This window comes from Mobula birostris, chromosome 28 (assembly GCF_030028105.1).
Source record: "Mobula birostris isolate sMobBir1 chromosome 28, sMobBir1.hap1, whole genome shotgun sequence".
In the NCBI taxonomy this organism is placed as follows: domain Eukaryota; kingdom Metazoa; phylum Chordata; class Chondrichthyes; order Myliobatiformes; family Myliobatidae; genus Mobula; species Mobula birostris.
This window is the reverse complement of record NC_092397.1, coordinates 2,134,550-2,155,846: the sequence shown is the minus strand read 5'-3', so window position 1 is coordinate 2,155,846 and position 21,297 is coordinate 2,134,550. Positions and strand designations below refer to the sequence as shown.

The 21,297-nt window shown below is 48.6% G+C and overlaps 1 protein-coding gene across 3 annotated transcripts in view; it reads right to left on the bottom strand.

Annotated features, from left to right (window-relative positions):
• scyl1 (SCY1-like, kinase-like 1) overlaps positions 1 to 21,297 on the bottom strand; it is a 77,076-nt gene that overhangs the window by 30,712 nt on the left and 25,067 nt on the right. For all 3 annotated transcript variants that reach the window (XM_072246036.1, XM_072246037.1, XM_072246038.1), the window contains exons 6-7: positions 16,914 to 17,069; positions 8,106 to 8,264 (exon numbers count right to left, since the gene is read on the bottom strand). In XM_072246036.1, the coding sequence (XP_072102137.1) occupies positions 8,106 to 8,264; positions 16,914 to 17,069 (315 nt within the window). The remainder of the gene's footprint in view (positions 1 to 8,105; positions 8,265 to 16,913; positions 17,070 to 21,297) is intronic.

Genomic DNA, 21,297 nt, shown 5'->3' with positions numbered 1-21,297 from the left:
GCTGTGCCGAAATAACCAGTCTTGCTTCTTTATAGCTGCATCAATATGTTGGGACCAGAGTTATAGACACCCAGGAACTTGAAATTGCTCATTCTCTCCACCTCGGACCCTCTGAGGATTGGTTTGTGTTCCCTTGTCTTACCCTTTCTGAAGCCCACTGTCAGCTCTTTGGTCGTACTGACGCTGACCACTCATCTAACGGATAAATCTCGCTCCTGTAAGCTCTGATAGGAGAGGAGTGTGGACCATAGAAGAAAGGAAGGAGCAGGGGAGGTGAGAAGAGGTAAAAGGTCAGAGCAGGGAATAGGTGAAGGGGAGAGGGGGAAGAGATTTGTTCACCAGAAGGAGAAATCAATATTCATCCCATCAGGTTGAGGGCTACTCAGACGGAATACAAGGTGTTGTTCCTCCACCCTGCGGGTGGCCTCATCTAGGCACAAGAGAAGGCCACATCAGAACGGGAATGGGAACCAGAATTAAAACAGGAAGTCCCGTTTGAGGTGGATGGTTCTTTAATCCCAGTTGATGGAAGGTCAGTGAGCCCCTGGTGGGCAAAGGAAAGGCTTCAAAAATGAGATCAAAATCCACCTGATGAAATTCAACATCACATCTAAAAGCTGGGAAGGCATTGCACTCAGCAGATACAGGTGGAGAAAATCTGTTCAGGTTAGTTTTTGATGTGCTGTAGACCAGGGTCTCCCTTTGGAGGCTTTATTGTTGCTGACATGGTGGGTGGTGGGCGTGGCAATGCTGAGACTTTATGCTAGAGTAAGTTGGGGAGGGGGAGGGTTGCTGCTGTTTGTGCGTAGGGGAGGTGGAGAGGGGGGCTTCCCAGTTCTTATGATTTTTTTCCCTTGTCATTCACCTTTGGGGTTTTTTCTTCTTCTTCAAGGATGTCTGCAGAGTGAGAATCTCAGGTTGTATACCCTCTGCAACATTTGAATAATTGATGTCTTGGATGAATAGGTTTAGGACACAGATGAGGAGGAACTGTTTTTCCCAGAGTAGTGAATCTATGGAAATCTCTGTCCAGGGAGGCGGTAGAGACTGCTTCATTCAATATATTCCAGGCACATTTACACAGATCAGAATTAGGCCATTCAACCCATCAAGTCTGTTCTGCCATTCTATTTTGGCTGATTTAATATCCATCTCAACCCCATTCTCCTGTTTTCTCCCCATAACATTTAACGGCCTTACTAACCAAGAACTTATCAATGTCTGCTTTAAATATATGCAATGACCTGGCTTGCACAGCCATCTGTGGCAATGAATTCCACAGATTCACCGCCCTCTGGCCAAAGAAATTCCTCATCCCTGTTCCAAAGGGACATCCTTGTAATCTGTGGCTGTGCCCTCTAATCTGAGACCCTCCACTACAGAAAACATCCTCTTCACATCCACACTATCTAGGCTTTTTTCCATATTCCATTGATTTCAATGAGATCCCCTCTCATCCTAACTAAATGAGCTTAAGTATTTTGTATCAGTCCTCACCATCAAAGACACAAGCAGTATGCCAGAAATTCACAGTGTCAGGGGGCAGAAGTGAGCATAGATGCTATTAATAGGGAGAAGGTGCTTGGGAAGCTGAAAGGTCTGAAGGTAGATCAGTCACCTGGACCTGATGGACTACACCCCAGGGTTCTGAAAGAGATGACTGAAGAGATTGTGGAGGCATTAGTAATGATCTTTAAAGAATCACTAGATCCTGGAATGGTTCCAGAGTACTGGACAACTGCAAATGTCACTCCACTCTTCAAAAGGGAGGAAGGCAGAAGAAAGGAAATTATAGGCCAGTTAGCCTAACATCAGTGGTTGGGAAGATGTTGGAGTCCATTGTTAAGGATGAGGCTTCCAGGTACTTAGAGGCATGTGATAAAACTGGCCACAGTCAGCATAGTTTTCTTAAGGGGAAATCTTGCCTGACAAATCTGGTCGAAATAACAAGCAGGATAGACAAAGGGGAATTAGGAGGCCTCTGACAAGGTGCCACACATGAGACTTGTGACGAAAGAGGGTTACAAAAAGTACACATAGACTAAGATGTTAGCTGTCCTGTGCTGGCACCAGTGGGATCAGCAGTTGATCTGCCACCTGTCTTCAGGAGAAAGAGAGATAAGGAAGACAATGGAGCAGCATTTGGAAATGTTAATGAAGAGACAAGAGAGTTTAACGGAAGGAGACACCGGTCTGAGAACTGTCAAGATCGGCTCCTTTTTGAACCCTGAACTGTGTGAAGTGTGACGGACAGGCGATACCCCAGCAGGGGGATAAAAAGAGACAGGTTCGCTAAGGCAGGACACACACGACACCACGAGGTAACGAGACCCTGGAAGCGGTACGCCTCCCACAAGTCGGTGGGAGTTTTTGGAAGGCTGGTCGCGGGACCAAGCCAGAGACGCACAGGGTGGAAAGGTACCATTGGCGGGAACCTGGTGTGTGTCTGCCCTTGCCTGGGTGCCAGGTTCACTGCAGAGGAACGATCGTATCTGAAACAGAGGGGTCACAGTCGGTGACCTCAGAAGACATTACAAAGGGCTCACCCGAAAGCTGACTGCGAGGAATATCGAAGGTCTGTGTGGAAGCCGTTTTGAATATTCATTCGCTTTCGCCCTCTCTCTCCTTCCCCCCCCCCCCCCACCGCCCCGTCCACCGGCCACCGGCATGGCAGTGATTACTGTGAACTGAACTGAACTCACTTGAACTGAACTTTGTGTCACTTTGAAACTGGTCATTTACCCCTAGACGACGATAGAGCTTGATTGATCCTATTATCCTAGATCTGTGTACATGTGTGTTTATTCATTGCTAACCTGTTGCATTTATATCCTTACTATTAGAGTACTGTGTTGCTTATTTCTTTAATAAAACTTTCCTAGTTCTAGTAATCCAGACTCCAACTGAGTGATCCATTTCTGCTGGTTTGGCAACCCAGTTACGGGGTACGTAACATAAGTGGGGTTCTCGTCCGTGATTTTGAACGCTAAATTTAGGACGGAGTAAATTGATTGGGTTAAAATTCCCGAAAGAAAGAAAAGGCAAACAGCAGAAATGGAGATTAAGGAATTTCTAAAGGCGCCGACCTTGGAGGCATTAGAGGATGCCAGGAAAGTGGAATTGGCAGCTGTGGCAAAATGGTTGAATCTTGTTAAGGGGAAGTCGACAATGAGGAGAGAGGAGATACACAGAGCTATCGTAGAGCACTATGTATCTAAAGGTGTGTTTCCCCAAGGGGAGCTGGAGACGCGGTACAGGTGCAGCTTGAAAAACTGAGACTCGAGCACGAGTTCCGGGTACGGCAGCTAGAACACGAAGAGAAAGAGAGAGACAGTTAGAACGAGAAGAGAGAGACAGACAGTTGGAACAAGAAGAGAGGGACAGACAGTTGGAACGAGAAGAGAGGGACAGACAGTTGGAACGAGAAGAGAGGGACAGACAGTTGGAGCGAGAAGAGAGGCAGAGGGAAAGGGAACTTGAGCTGGAGAAGTTAAAGATGATGGCAGCGCAGGGGCCCGTGCCGAACCAAGGTGGAGGGTTCAAGGCGACCCAGGAGGTTAGGCTGGTTCCCCCATTTGACGATACCGACGTGGATCGGTACTTTCTCCATTTCGAAAAAGTTGCTACAAGTCAGGACTGGCCGAGGGATAAGTGGGCTGTTTTGCTTCAGAGTGTACTTAAAGGAACAGCCCAACAAGCTGACTCAGCTTTGTCCGCGGAAGATGCCCAGAGGTATGAGGTGGTGAAAGAGGCCATCCTCAGGATTTATGAGTTGGTCCCGGAGGCATACCGGCAGAGGTTCCGGAATGCGAGGAAGCAGTGGGACCGCACGTATTTAGAGTTTGCCCGTGAGATGCAGACATATTGTGAGCATTGGTGCGCCTTGAAGGGGGTAGATGGGGATTATGACAGACTGCTACAGCTGATCTTGATTGAGCAGTTTAAAGGTTGTGTCCCTGAAGGTATGAGACCCTACCTAGATGAGAAAGAGGCAGCCACGTTAGCCACAACTGCTAAGTTAGCGGATGAGTACGCGTTGACGCATAAAATGAAGTTTGCCCCGAGTAAAGGCTACCAGAAGGGTAGTCAGGACGGCGGGAAGAGTCCGCCAGAAAAGTCAGAAAATAGTGAGAAGGATAAGGTAGACCGGGAGCAGTCTGGTAGGAAGTCTCCTGGGGTCGTCTGTTATAATTGTGGGAAAGTCGGACACTGTGCATCCAGGTGCTTTGCCCCAAAGAAGGAGACGGGAAAAGGAAAAACGGCGATTTTGACTGGCTGTATCGAGCTGGTAAACGAACCGCTAGGAGAGGAAAGGTCTGCCAAAGTTCAGGAAGGGCGCGAGAGGTTTATCTCGGCCGGATTGGTGTCGGTGAAGGAGGGGTTAAACCCAGTTCCAGTGCGGATCTGGAGAGACACGGGAGCGTGTCAGTCATTGATATTGAAGAGTTGTATTAGAGTTTAGTTCAGAGACCCAGACTGGGGAGGTCAAGGTCAAAGGTATTGGGGAAGGGACAGAGGCAGTCCCTTTGCACCAGATACACCTACAAAGCAACTTGGTCTCTGGACTAGTCACGATCAGGGTGAGGTCCGAATTACCGATGAAAGGCGTGGAAGTCTTACTCGGTAATGACCTCGCGGGGGGAATTGTGTTCCCAGCCGTGAGATTGACAAGTCAGCCTGCCAGCATTGAGGCCCCACCCATGGACTCACAGGTTTATCCCGTTTGCGCAGTAACTCGGCGGATGTCGAGGAAGGCTGCAGAGGCTGATATAAAGTTAGCTGAGACGAGGTACCCCCCGGTGGACATTTTGCGGTGCTGGAGGAAACAGTTGGTGGAATCATGAAAGACGTTTACCGGCTGCCCAGGGGGAAGGATGTTATTGATCATGACCGACGCAAACTGAGATGGTCACAGGCTTTTGATATGCTAACACACCTAGTCGGTATTAGCGTGGAAATCAATGAAGCTAGGGTCCCCCTGATAAGAAAAAAAAACATTTTGAAAAGATGAGTATGGTATCGACCAGATGGGAGAAGGCTATTGTTTTGGCCAGCTCTGCTGATAAGGTCTCTCCCTTAATCCCCGAACAAAGCGACTCTTTAGGAGAAATAATTAAACGGCTCGCACAAGTGTGTTTGATTGTCCCGAGGCAATGCAAAGAACTGGGACGTTGGGTGGTGTTTGTCACGCTAGGTCAGCCTAGTGAGCAACACCCCTATGGAATGAGTAATTCAGTGACGAAAGGGCTAACGAACACAGAAGTGTATATTGGCGATGTAATACGGCTGTCTGAAGCCGGTTTGATAGTGAACCTTGAAAGTGAGTTCGGTCACACAAAGGTCACTTATCTGGGAATTGTGGTGACACAGGGGCAGCTGGCAGCAATGCAAGCTAAGGTGCGGGCTATCTCTGACATCCCAACCCCGACAGACAAGAGGGCCCTCAGAAGGCTCTTACAGATGGTGGGGTACTGTAGGAAGTTTTGCAATAACTCTGCGGTTACTACCCCTCCCCCTCCTACTAAGCCCTTGCGAGAGAAAGCTAAGTCAGGATGGGACGACCCTTGTTATTGTGGTCCGGGATGAAACCCAGTGAGAGGTTACACTGATCGCAATTCATCAGTGTTTTTGGCCACTATGAAGTTTGCTAAATTGGAGCCTGGTTTAGGGGATTATTAATAACACATATAAAAGGAACAGAAAATGTGATTGCTGACTGTCTGTCAGGTGTTGACAACTTAAAATTCTCTGTATTAGCCAAATAGCTGATGAAGATGTATATTTGTGTGTATCTAATAATGTATACATGTCTGTAATTTTTAACCCGGTAAAAATCCTTAAAGGTGAGGGGTGTGACGAAAGAGGGTTACAAAAGTACACATAGACTAAGATGTTAACTGTCCTGTGCTGGCACCAGTGGGATCAGCAGTTGATCTGCCACCTGTCTTCAGGAGAAAGAGAGATAAGGAAGACAATGGAGCAGCATTTGGAAATGTTAGTGAAGAGACGGGAGTGTTTAACAGAAGGAGACACGGTCTGAGAGCTGTCAAGATCGGCTCCCTTTTTGAACCCTGAACTGTTTGAAGTGTGATGGACAGGCGATACCCCAGCAGGGGGATAAAAAGGGACAGGTTCGCTAAGGCAGGACACACACGACACCACGAGGTAACGAGACCCTGGAAGCGGTGCGCCTCCCACAAGTCGGTGGGAGTTTTTGGAGGGCTGGTCGCGGGACCAAGCCAGAGATGCACAGGGTGGAAAGGTACCATCGGCGGGAACCTGGTGTGTGTCCGCTCTTGCCTGGGTGCCGGGTTCACCGCTGAGGAATGATCGTATCTGAAACAGAGGGGTCACAGTCGGTGACCTCAGAAGACATTACAAAGGGCTCGCCCGAAAGCTGACTACGAGGAATATCGAAGGTCTGTGTGGAAGCCGTTTTGAATATTCATTCGCTTTCGCCCTCTCTCTCCTTCCCCCCCACCCCCCCATCCACCGGCACGGCAGTGATTACAGTGAACTGAACTGAACTGAACTCACTTGAACTGAACTTTGCGTCACTTTGAAACTGGTCATTTACCCCTAGACGACGATAGAGCTTGATTGATTCTATTATCCTAGTTCTGTGTACATGTGTGTTTATCATTGCTGAACTGTTGTATTTATTATCCTTTTGACGAGAGTACTGTGTTGCTTATTTCTTTAATAAAACTTAATCCAGACTCCAACTGAGTGATCCATTTCTGCTGGTTTGGCAACCCAGTTACGGGGTACGTAACAGACTGTTTAACAAGATGGTATTACAGGAGAGATTCTAGCATGGATAAAGGATTGGCTGGTTGGCAGGAGGCTGAGGGTGGGAACACAGGGAGCCATTTCTGATTGGCTGCCGGTGTTCTGTAAGGATCAGTATCGGACCGTTTCTTTTTACATTACATGTCAATGATTTGGATGGTGATATCGATGGCTTTGCGGGCAAGTTTGTGGACGATACAGTACGAAGACCGGTAATGTTGAGGAACAGGGAAGCTGCAGAAGGGTTCAGGCAGATTAGGAGAATGGGTAAAGAAGTGACAGATAAAATATAGCACAGGGAAGTGTACGGCCATGCACTTTGGTAGAGGAATAAATGTGTAAACTATTTTCTAAAAGAGAAGGAAATTTAAAAAAAATCAGAGAGCGAAGGGACAAAGAAGATAAAGAGTACTCTTGCAGGATTCCCTTAAGATAACTTGCAGGCCGAGTCTGTGGTAAGGAAGGAAATGCAATGTTAACATTCACTTCAAGAGGACTAGAATATAAAAGCAAAGATGCTTTGCTGAGTCTTTGTAAGGCATTGGTTAGCCCACACTTGGAATATGGTGAGCACTTTGAGGAGCCTTATCTAAAAGAAGATATGGTGGCATTGGAGAGGATTTGGTGGCATTGGAGAGGAGGAACACTTGAGGGGCATTTGATGGCTCTGGGCATGTACCTGCTGGAGTTTATTAGAATGAGGGTGGATCTCATTGAAACTTACTGAAGATAGCCCAGATGGTCTGGATGTGGAGAGGGTGCTCCCGATAGTTGGAGACTATCGGACCAGAGGGCACAGCCTCAGAATAGAAGGACATCTCTTTAGAACAGAGATGAGGAGGAATTTCTTTAGCCCAAGGGTGGTGAATCTGTAGAATTCATTCCCACAGATGGCTGTGGAGGCCAAGTCATTGGGTATATTTAAAGCGGAGGTTAATAGTTTCTTAATTAGTCAGGGCATCAAAGGTTACAGGGAGAAGACAGGAGAATGGGGTTGAGAGGGATAATAAATCAGGCATGATGGAATGGCAGAGCAGACTTGATGGGCTGAATGACTTAGTGTCGTACTGTCTTATGGTCTATCCACGTACCCGTCCAAGTCTCTTTAAACATCGTTATCATACCTGCCTCAACCCCTTCCTCTGGCAGCTTGTTCCACATAAAAAAGAAACTGCCCCTCAGGGTCCCGTGAAAGCTTTGCCCTCTCACCTACAGCACACTTGCACCCTACACCACAGGCCAACACTGATGACGACAGCTTGAACCACGGCACGATCCCGAGACATATGTCCTATCGCAGAGATGCGACGTACTTTGAACAGAGGAGCAAGGATGATTGCCCCAGCATTGCCGAACTCAAACGCCGTTAGCAGCTGTGGTAAGATCTTGTGCTTGCAGAAGTCCTCGGGGAAACTGTCAAGCTGCGAACTCAGCTCTGAGAAGAAGGTCTGTCGTTCAGCCGGCTCCTTGATCTGGGGATTGGAAGCAGAGAGCAGGGAATGGTTACCCTCAGGTACAGAGCACTCCAGAGTCTGTCTAATCTCCTCACTGCCTCAGTAAAGCAATCAACCTGATCAAAACTTCCACCCACCCGACACCCCCTCTCCTCCCCCCCATCGAACAGAAGATAAACATAGAAACATAGAAAATAGGTGCAGTAGGCCATTCGGCCCTTCGAGCGTGCACCGCCATTTATTATGATCATGGCTGATCATCCAACTCAGAACACCGCCCCAGCCTTCCCTCCATACCCCCTGACCGCCGTAGCCACAAGGGCCATATCTAACTCCCTCTTAAATATAGCCAATGAACTGGTCTCAACTGTTTCCTGTGGCAGAGAATTCCACAGATTCACCACTCTCTGTGTGAAGAAGTTTTTCCTAATCTCGGTCCTAAAAGGCTTCCCCTCTATCCTCAAACTGTGACCCCTCATTCTGGACTTCCTCAACATCGGGAACAATCTTCCTGCATCTGGCCTGTCCAATCCCTTTAGGATCTTATACGTTTCAATCAGATCCCCCCTCAATCTTCTAAATTCCAACGAGTACAAGCCCAGTTCATCCAGTCTTTCTTCATATGAAAGTCCTGCCATCCCAGGAATCAATCTGGTGAACCTTCTCTGTACTCCCTCTATGGCAAGGATGTCTTTCCTCAGATTAGGGGACCAAAACTGCACACAATACTCCAGGTGTGGTCTCACCAAGGCCTTGTACAACTGCAGTAGTACCTCCCTGCTCCTGTACTCAAATCCTCTCGCTATAAATGCCAGCATACCATTCGCCTTTTTCACCGCCTGCTGTACCTGCATGCCCACTTTCAATGACTGGTGTATAATGACACCCAGGTCACGCTGCACCTCCCCTTTTCCTAATCGGCCACCATTCAGATAATAATCTGTTTTCCTATTTTTGCCACCAAAGTGGATAACTTCACATTTATCCACATTAAATTGCATCTACCATGAATTTGCCCACTCACCCAACCTATCCAAGTCACCCTGCATCCTCTTAGCATCCTCCTCACAGCTAACACTGCCACCCAGCTTCGTGTCATCCGCAAACTTGGAGATGCTGCATTTAATTCCCTCATCCAAGTCATTAATATATATTGTAAACAACTGGGGTCCCAGCACTGAGCCTTGCGGTACCCCACTAGTCACCGCCTGCCATTCTGAAAAGGTCCCGTTTATTCCCACTCCTTGCTTCCTGTCTGCTAACCAACTCTCCACCCACACCAATACCTTACCCCCAATACCGTGTGCTTTAAGTTTGCACACTAATCTCCTGTGTGGGACCTTGTCAAAAGCCTTCTGAAAATCCAAATATACCACATCCACTGGTTCTCCCCTATCCACTCTACTAGTTACATCCTCAAAAAATTCTGAGATTCGTCAGACATGATATTCCTTTCACAAATCCATGCTGACTTCGTCCGATCATTTCACCGCTTTCCAAATGTGCTGTTATCACATCCTTGATAACTGACTCCAGCAGTTTCCCCACCACCGACGTTAGGCTAACCGGTCTATAATTCCCCGGTTTCTCTCTCCCTCCTTTTTTAAAAAGTGGAGTTACATTAGCCACCCTCCAATCCTCAGGAACTAGTCCAGAATCTAACGAGTTTTGAAAAATTATCACTAATGCATCCACTACTTCTTGGGCTACTTCCTTAAGCACCCTGGGATGCAGACCATCTGGCCCTGGGGATTTATCTGCCTTCAATCCCTTCAATTTACCTAACACCACTTCCCTACTAACATGTATTTCGCTCAGTTCCTCCATCTCACTGGACCCTCTGTCTCCTACTATTTCTGGAAGATTATTTATGTCTTCCTTAGTGAAGACAGAACCAAAGTAATTATTCAATTGGTCTGCCATGTCCTTGCTCCCCATAATCAATTCACCTGTTTCTGCCTGCAGGGGACCTACATTTGTCTTTACCAGTCTTTTCCTTTTTACATATCTATAAAAGCTTTTACAGTCCGTTTTTATGTTGCCTGCCAGTTTTCTCTCATAATCTTTTTTCCCCTTCCTAATTAAGCCCTTTGTCCTCCTCTGCTGAACTCTGAATTTCTCCCAGTCCTCAGGTGAGCCACTTTCTCTGGCTAATTTGTATGCTGCTTCTTTGGAATTGATACTATCCCTAATTTCTCGTCAGCCACGGGTGCACTACCTTCCTTGATTTATTCTTTTGCCAAACTGGGATGAACATTTGTTGCAGTTCATCCATGCAACCTTTAAATGCTTGCCATTGCATATCCACCATCAACCCTTTAAGTGTCATTTGCCAGTCTATCTTAGCTAATTCACGTCTCATACCTTCAAAGTTACCCCTCTTTAAGTTCAGAACCTTTGTTTCTGAATTAACTGTCACTCTCCATCTTAATGAAGAATTCCACCATATTATGGTCACTCTTACCCAAGGGGCCTCTCATGACGATTGCTAATTAACCCTTCCTCATTGCTCAAAACCCAGTCCAGAATAGCCTGCTCTCTAGTCGGTTCCTCGACATGTTGGTTCAAAAAACCATCCCGCATACATTCCAAGAAATCCTCTTCCTCAGCACCTTTACCAATTTGGTTCACCCAATCTACATGTAGATTGAAGCCACCCATTATAACTGCTGTTCCTTTATTGCACACATTTCTAATTTCCTGTTTAATACCATCTCCGACCTCACTACTACTGTTAGGTGGCCTGTACACAACTCCCACCAGCGTCTTCTGCCCCTTAGTGTTACGCAGCTCTACCCATATCGATTCCACATCTTCCCGGCTTATGTCCTTCCTTTCTATTGCGTTAATCTCTTCTTTAACCAGCAACGCCACTCCACCTCCCCTTCCTTCATGTCTATCCCTCCTGAATATTGAATATCCCTGAACGTTGAGCTCCCATCCCTGGTCACCCTGGAGCCATGTCTCTGTGATCCCAACTATATCATAATCATTAATATCAATCTGCACTTTCAATTCATCCACCTTATTACGAATGCTCCTTGCATTGACACACAAAGCCTTCAGGCGCTCTTTTACAACTCTCTTACCCCTTATACACCCACCCGACACCCCCTCTCCTCCCCCCCATCGAACAGAATATAAAACACCAACCCGACACCCGCTCTCCTCCCCCCCATCGAACAGAAGATAAAACACCCACCCGACACTCCCTCTCCTCCCCCCCAACGAAAAGAAGATAAAACACATACCCGACACCCCCTCTCCTCCCCCCCAATGAACAGAAGATAAAACACCCACCTGACACTCCCTCTCCCCCCCAATGAACAGAAGATAAAACACCCACCTGACACTCCCTCTCCCCCCCAACGAACAGAAGATAAAACACCCACCTGACACCCCCTCTCCTCCCCCCAACGAACAGAAGATAAAACACCCACCCGACACCCACTCTCCGCCCCCCATCGAACAGAAGATAAAACACCCACCCGACACCCCTTCTCCTCCCCCCATCGAACAGATAAAACACCCACCCGACACCCCCTCTCCTCCCCCCCAATGAACAGATAAAACACCCACCCGACACCCCTCTCCTCCCCCCCATCGAACAGAAGATAAAACACCCACCCAACACCCCCTCTCCTCCCCCCATCGAACAGAAGATAAAACACCCACCCAACACTCCCTCTCCTCCCCCCCATCGAACAGATAAAACACCCCACCCGACACCCCCTCTCCTCCCCCCCATCGAACAGATAAAACACCCACCCGACACCCCCTCTCCTCCCCCCCATCGAACAGAAGATAAAACACCCACCCGACACCCCTCTCCTCCCCCCCATCGAACAGATAAAACACCCACCCAACACCCCCTCTCCTCCCCCCCACCGAACAGAAGATAAAACATCCACCTGACACCCCCTCTCCTCCCCCCCATCGAACAGAAGATAAAACACCCACCCGACACCCACTCTCCTCCCCCCCACCGAACAGAAGATAAAACACCCACCGACACCCCCTCTCCTCCCCCCCATCGAACAGAAGATAAAACACCCACCCGACACCCCCTCTCCTCCCCCCCACCGAACAGATAAAACACCCACCCGACACCCCTTCTCCTCCCCCCATCAAACAATCGAACAGAAGATAAAACACCCACCGGACACCCCCTCTCCACCCTCCCTCGAACAGAAGATAAAACACCCACCTGACACCCCCTCTCCACCCCCCCTCGAACAGAAGATAAAACACCCACCCAACACCCCTTCTCCTCCCCCCCATCGAACAGATAAAACACCCACCCAACACCCCCTCTCCACCCCCCCATCGAACAGATAAAACACCCACCCGACACCCCCTCTCCTCCCCCCATCGAGCAGATAAAACACCCACCCGACACCCCCTCTCCACCCCCCCCATCGAACAGATAAAACACCCACCCGACACCCCCTCTCCTCCCCCCCATCGAACAGATAAAACACCCACCCGACACCCCTTCTCCTCCCCCCCATCAAACAATCGAACAGAAGATAAAACACCCACCGGACACCCCCTCTCCACCCTCCCTCGAACAGAAGATAAAACACCCACCTGACACCCCCTCTCCACCCCCCCTCGAACAGAAGATAAAACACCCACCCACACCCCTTCTCCTCCCCCCCATCGAACAGATAAAACACCCACCCAACACCCCCTCTCCACCCCCCATCGAACAGATAAAACACCCACCCGACACCCCCTCTCCTCCCCCCCATCGAGCAGATAAAACACCCACCCGACACCCCCTCTCCACCCCCCCATCGAACAGATAAAACACCCACCCGACACCCCCTCTCCTCCCCCCCATCGAACAGATAAAACACCCACCCGACACCCCCTCTCCTCCCCCCCATCGAACAGAAGATAAAACCACCCACCCGACACCCCCTCTCCTCCCCCCACTGAAAGAAGATAAAACACCCACCCGAAACCCCCTCTCCTCCCCCCATCGAACAGAAGATAAAACACCCACCCGACACCCCCTCTCCTCCCCCCATCGAACAGAAGATAAAACACCCACCCGACACCCCCTCTCCTCCCCCCCATCGAACAGAAGATAAAACACCACCCGAAACCCCCTCTCCTCCCCCCATCGAACAGAAGATAAATCACCCACCCAACACCCCCTCTCCTCCCTCCCATCAAACAATCGAACAGAAGATAAAACACCCACCGGACACCCCCTCTCCTCTCCCCCATCGAACAGAAGATAAAACACCCACCTGACACCCCCTCTCCACCCCCCCTCGAACAGAAGATAAAACACCCACCCAACACCCCCTCTCCTCCCCCCCAACGAACAGATAAAACACCCACCCGACACCCCCTCTCCTCCCCCCATCGAACAGAAGATAAAACACCCACCCAACACCCTCTCTCCTCCCCCCATCGAACAGATAAAACACCCACCCAACACCCCCTCTCCTCCCCCCATCGAACAGATAAAACACCCACCCGACACCCCTCTCCTCCCCCCATCGAACAGAAGATAAAACACCCACCCAACACCCCTCTCCTCCCCCCCATCGACAGAAGATAAAACATCCACCCGACACCCCTCTCCTCCCCCCATCGAACAGAATATAAATCACCCACCCAACACCCCCTCTCCTCCCCCCCATCGAACAATCGAACAGAAGATAAAACACCCACCTGACACCCCCTCTCCTCCCCCCAATGAACAGAAGATAAAACACCCACCCAACACCCCCTCTCCTCCCCCCAATGAACAGAAGATAAAACACCCACCCGACACCCCCTCTCCTCCCCCCCATCGACAGAAGATAAAACGCCCACCCACACCCTCTCCTCCCCCCCATCGAACAGATAAAACACCCACCCCGACACCCCCTCTCCTCTCCCCCATCGAACAGATAAAACACCCACCCGACACCCCCTCTCCTCTCCCCCATCGACAGATAAAACACCCACTCGACACCCCCTCTCCTCCCCCCATCGAACAGAAAACATCCACCCAACACCCCCTCTCCTCCCCCCATCGAAAGAAGATAAACACCCACCCGACACCCCCTCTCCTACCCCTATCGAACAGAAGATAAAACACCTACCCGACACCCCCTCTCTCCCCCCCATTGAACAGAAGATATAATGACACACTCCCCAGAAACCTCTGTAAATAATGACACGACACACTCCCAGAAACCTCTGTAAATACTGAAACCACACACTCCCCAGAATCTCTGTAATACTGACACGACACACTCCCCAGAAACCTCTGTAAATACTGACATGACACACTCCCCAGAATCTCTGTAAATACTGACATGACACACTCCCCAGAAACCTCTGTAAATACTGACATGACACACTCCCCAGAAACCTCTGTAAATACTCACACGACACACTCCCCAGAACCCACTGTAAATACTGACACGACACACTCCCCAGAAACCTCTGTAAATACTGACACGACACACTCTCCAGAAACCTCTGTAAATACTGAAACCACACACTCCCCAGAAACCTCTGTAATACTGACACGACACACTCCCCCAGAAACCTGTAAATACTGACACGACACACTCCCCAGAATCTCTGTAAATACTGACATGACACACTCCCCAGAACCCGCTGTAAATACTGACACGACACACTCCCCAGAATCTCTGTAAATACTGACATGACACACTCCCCAGAACCCGCTGTAAATACTGACACGACACACTCCCCAGAATCTCTGTAAATACTGACATGACACACTCCCCAGAACCCGCTGTAAATACTGACACGACACACTCCCCAGAATCTCTGTAAATACTGACACGACACACTCCCCAGAAACCTGTAAATACTGACACGACACACTCCCCAGAAACCTGTAAATACTGACACGACACACTCCCCAGAAACCTGTAAATACTGACACGACACACTCCCCAGAATCTCTGTAAATACTGACATGACACACTCCCCAGAACCCGCTGTAAATACTGACACGACACACTCCCCAGAATCTCTGTAAATACTGACATGACACACTCCCCAGAAACCTCTGTAAATACTGAGACAACACACTCCCCAGAAACCTCTGTAAATACTGAGACAACACACTCCCCAGAAACCTCTGTAAATACTGAAATGACACACTCCCCAAAACTCGCTGTAAATACTGACATGACAAACCCCCCAGAATCTCTGTAATACTGACACGACACACTCCGAGAGGTCTATGTGAGTGGAAAGTGTCAGGTTGATGATGGAGTAGGTTAAAAGTCAGTACAATATCATGGGCTGAAAGGTCTGCACTGAGCTGCACAGTTCTCTGTTCTATGAAACTTAGTGAGCAACATGGACTGAAACACCCCTCGACCTCAAGACAGTGAGTGATTGGCAGTGGGGAGGCAGGCACAGGTTGAATTACCCTGCACCTGAGACAGTGTGTGATGGGGGGGGGGGGGGAGACACACGGTCTGAATTACCCCTGAACCTCAGACAATGAGTGACAGGGAGACACTGACTGAATTACCCCTGAACCTCAGACAGTGAGTGATGGGGAGACAGTGACTGAATTACCCTCGAACCTCAGACAGTGAATGATGAGACACTGACTGAATTACCCCCGAACCTCAGACAGTGAATGACGGGGGAGATACAGGTCCAATTACCCCTGAACTTCAGACAGTGAGTGACAGGGAGACACTGATTGAATTACCCCTGAACCTCAGACAGTGAGTGATGGGGAGACACTGACTGAATTACCCCCGAACCTCAGACAGTGAATGACGGGGGAGATACAGATCCAATTACCCCTGAACCTCAGACAGTGAGTGACAGGGAGACACTGATTGAATTACCCCTGAACCTCAGACAGTGAGTGATGGGGAGACACTGACTGAATTACCCCTGAACCTCAGACAGTGAGTGATGGGGAGACACTGACTGAATTACCCCCGAACCTCAGACAGTGAATGACGGGGGAGATACAGATCCAATTACTCCTGAACCTCAGACAGTGAGTGATGGGGAGACACTGACTGAATTACCCCCGAACCTCAGACAGTGAATGACGGGGGAGATACAGATCCAATTACTCCTGAACCTCAGACAGTGAGTGACAGGGTGACACTGACTGAATTACCCCCGAACCTCAGACAGTGAATGACGGGGGAGATACAGATCCAATTACTCCTGAACCTCGGACAGTGAGTGACGAGGAGACACTGACTGAATTACCCCCGAACCTCAGACAGTGAGTGATGGGGAGACACTGACTGAATTACCCCTGAACCTCAGACAGTGAGTGATGAGGAGACACTGACTGAATTACCCCTGAATCTCAGACAGTGAGTGATGGGGAGACACTGACTGAATTACCCCCGAACCTCAGACAGTGAATGACGGGGGAGATACAGATCCAATTACTCCTGAACCTCAGACAGTGAGTGACAGGGAGACACTGACTTAATTACCCCCGAACCTCAGACAGTGAGTGATGGAGAGACACTGACTGAATTACCCCCGAACCTCAGACAGTGAATGACGGGGGAGATACAGATCCAATTACTCCTGAACCTCAGACAGTGAGTGACGAGGAGAAGCCCAACCTGCATGCCCTTACACAAGCTGGGAACTATACCCCTCACCGAGGTTTCTAGCGCACGGACTGACCTGAATCTCCTCTAGGAATAGGTTGGTTTCTATGAAAGTGTTGTTCATGAAACCATTGGGCTTGCGGCAGTTCTGCAGAAACTTGGCTGGGTTCGGCCGTATTTTCGGATTGGCTCCAACAAGCTCACAGTAATGTGGGACGAGCTGCTTGGGGATCTGCAAAGACAGAAGACAGAATCATTGGGATTTGCTGATCACCAGCCCCAAACGTGACAAACCTCCAGCTGGTTCCGGCAAAACACCCTGAGACAATCCTCCCGTGTTTCAGTCCATAGACACTTGCAGGTCCCTGGTATCTTTCCTCCTGACCTTCACAGGACCCATAACTGTAGGAGCAGCATAGTAGATCCCTGCTTCACACGAGAACCTTTCAGCCAGTTAGTAAATAGCAGCCACTGTCGACAGCAGGTGATGAGGTGGTGTACAGGACTGAGATACCCTCAGTGGCCAGTTTATTAGATGGAGGAGTGGAACCCGCTGGGGTGGTGTGATGCTGTAGCCCAACCACTTTCAGATGATCTTCTGCACACACTGTTGTATGAGTTACTGTCGCCTTCCAGTCAGCTTTTACCAGTGCCACTATCCTCCTCAGACCTCTCTCATTAACAAGGCATTTTCGCCTACTTAACTGCCACTCACTGGATGTTTTTCGCACCATTCCCTGTAAACTCTTGAGACTGTTGTGCATGATCTCCCAGCAGATCAACAGTTTCTTAGATAGCACCCCATATGGCACCAATAATCATTCCACGGTCAAAGTCACTTGGATGACATTTCTTCCCCCATTCTGATGTTCGATCTGAACGACAGCTGAACCTCTTGACCATGTCTGCATGCTTTTATGCACTGAGCTGCTGCAAGGTGATTGGCTGAATAGATATCTGCATTAACGAGCAGGCGTAATGACAAAAGTGACCACCGAGTGTAGATCAGCTCGTTAAATGGTGTCTCAACAACTTAGCACTGAGCACCAGCAAGATCAAGGAAGGGCAAGTCAGGAGAACATCAAGGAGTTGGCAGTAAGAAGGTTGAGCATAGAAAACATAGAAAACCTACAGCACAATACAGGCCCTTCGGCCCACAGTTGTGCTGAACATGTCCCTACCTTAGAAATTACTAGGCCTACCCATAGCTTTCTATTTTCCTAAGCTCCATGTACCTATCCAAAAGTCTCTCAAAAGACCCTATCGTATCTGCCTCCACCACCGTTGCCAGCAGCCCATTCCACACACTCACCACTCTCTGCGTAAAAATCTTAACCCTGACATCTCCTCTGTACCTACTCCCCAGCACCTTAAACCTGTGTCCTCTTGTGGCAACCATTTCAGCCCTGGGAAAAAGCCTCTGACTGTCCACACGATCAATGCCTCTCAACATCTTATACATCTCTATCAGGTCACCTCTCATCCTCCGTCGCTCCAAGGAGAAAAGGTCGGGTTCACTCAACCTATTCTCATAAGGCATGCTCCCCAATCCAGACAACATCCTTGTAAATCTCCTCTGCACCTTTCCTATGGTTTCCACATCCTTCTGTAGTGAGGCAACTAGAACTGAGCACAGTACTCCAAGTGGGGTCTGACCAGGGTCCTATATAGCTGCAACATTACCTCTCAGCTCTTAAACTCAATCCCACGATTGATGAAGGCCAATGCACCGTATGCCTTCTTAACCACAGAGTCAACCTGCGCAGCTGCTTTGAGCGTCCTATGGACTCAGACCCCAAGATCCCTCTGATCCTCCACACTGCCAAGAGTCTTACCATTAAGACTATATTCTGCCATCATATTTGACCTACCAAATGAACCACTTCACACTTATCTGGGTTGAACTCCATCTGCCACTTCTCAGCCCAGTTAGTCAGAACAGTTACGAATACTACATGCAGGAGGAACTCAGCAAGTCAGGCAGCAGCTATGGAGAGGAATACACTGTCAACATTTCTGGCCGAGATCCTTTTTCAGGACTGGTGAGGAAGGGGAAAGAAGCCAAAATAAGGTGGTGGAGGAGGGGAAGGCAAAGGAGTACAAACTGGCAGGTGACAGGCGAGACCAGATGAGGGGCAAGATGGGAGGTGATAGGTGGAAATGGTAAAGGGTTGAAGCAGGATGCTAACAGACAGCAGAGGGAATTGACTTGGTTCGCTGTGCTGCAATACTGTTACATTAACCACTACGCTGCCGTACCACCCCATTTTCCAAAGTTCTGGGAAAGCTGCTGGTCTAGCACCGAAACTCCGAGGGTGTTGTTTTCTTGGGGATTTAGTGTATAAGCTGAGTTATAAAATTCAGGGACGGTCATTTGAAACCAAACTGTGTGGAAGTCTCCTCCAGAGGGCAGTGGATCTTTGCAGTTCTCTGCCTGAGGTTGGTGAAGACCAGATAATTAAATTTACTTATGATGGAGGTCGATAGTTATCAGAATCAGGTTTAGAAGCTGACGTGTTGTTTTGTAGCAGCAGGACAGTGCAATACGTAGATGTCACTGAAAGTTACATTGAGAAATACAGTGGATTGGGCCATCGATTAATCAGAGCGGCCACCAAAGAAATAAGCCTCTCACCCTCTGTCGCTCCAAGGAGAAAAAGGCCCAACTCACTCAACCTATTCTCGTAAGGCATGCTCTCCAATCCAGGCAATATCCTTGTAAATCCTCTCGGCGCTTTTTCTACAGTATCCACACCTTTCCTGTACTGTGGTGACCAGAACTGAGTGCAGTACTCCAAGTGGGGTCTGACCAAGGTCTTATATAGCTGTACCATTACTTCATGCCTCTTGAACTCAATCGCACGGTTGATAAAGGCCAAAACTCCATATGCTTTCTGAACCACACTGCACACAGCTTTGAGTGTCCTATCAACACAGACCCCAAGATCTCACTGATCCTCCACACTGCTGAGTCTTATCATTAATATTATATTCTGTCTTCAAATTTGACCTACCAAAATGAACCACCTCACACTTATCTGGTTTGAAGTCCATCTGCCACTTCTCAGCCCAGTCCTGCATCCTATCGATGTCCCACTGTAACCTCTGACAACCCTCCAGATTATCCACAACACCCCCAACTTTCGTGTCATCAGCAAACTTATTAATCCACTCTTCTACTTCCTCATCCAGGTCATTTATAAAAATCAGCAAGAGGAGGGGTCCCAGAACAGATCCCTGCGGAACACCACTGGTCACCGACCTCCATGCAGAATATGAACCACTTACAACCACCCTTTGCCTTCTATGGGCAAGCCAATTCTGGATCTACAAAGCAAGGAATCCTTGGATCCCATGCCTCCTTACTTTCTGAATGAGCCTCACATGGAGAACCCTATCAAATGCCTTACTGAAATCCATATACACCACATCCACTGCTCTACCTTTATCAATGTGTTTTGTTACATCCTCAAAGAATTCAATCAAGTTCGTAAGGCATGACCTGCCCTTGACAAAGCCACACTGACTATCCCTAATCAGATTATGTCTCTCCAAATGTTCATAAACCCTGCTTCTCAAGATCTTCTGCAACAACTTGCCCACCACTGAAGTTAGACTCACTGGTCTATAATTTCCTGGGTTTTCTATACTCCCTTTCCTGAACAAGGGAACAACGTCTGCAACCTTCCAATCCTCTGGTACTTCTCCCATCCATATTGATGATGTAAATATCATCGCCAGAGGCTCACTCTCCCCCCTCGCTTCCCACAGTAGCCTGGGGTACATCTCATCTGAGCCCAGCGACTTATCTAATTTAGTATCTTTCAAAATCTCCAGCACATCCTCTTTGTTAATGTCTATGTGCTCTGCTGTAAGTCATCCCCACAACGGTTAAGGTCCTTCTCACTGGTGAATACTGAAGCAAAATATTCATTAAGTACCTTCACTACCTCCTCCGGCTCCGTCCACGTTTCCGTTCTCGCTCCTGATTGCTCCGATTCTCACATGGCTCATCCTCTTGCCCTTTACATACTTATAGAAAGCCCTAATCCTATCCTGCTCGCCAAGGCCTCCTCATAGTCCCTTCCAGCTCTCCTAATTTCACTCTTGAGTTCCTTCCTGGCACCCTTGTAATTTTCTAAAGCAATTTGCCTCTTTTTCATTTTTTTAAAAACTATTTCCATTAAACTTTGGCTAATTGGGATGGCGCTTAAATGGGCCAAAATGTACTGGTCCTGATGTGTCCCACTGTACATAAAAAACAAGCAATGCAAGAAGAGAGCAAGATAGTAAGGCAGTGCTCATAGACCGTTCAGAAATCTGATTACAGAGGAAACACCACACTTCGTCTCGCTAAACTGACTACATCATTTAAACAATCAGTCTAGGTTCAAAGAAGTAAGTGAACATCTGTGGTAATTCCTTCTACAAAAGCTATTTGGAGTCGGGTGTTCCAATCA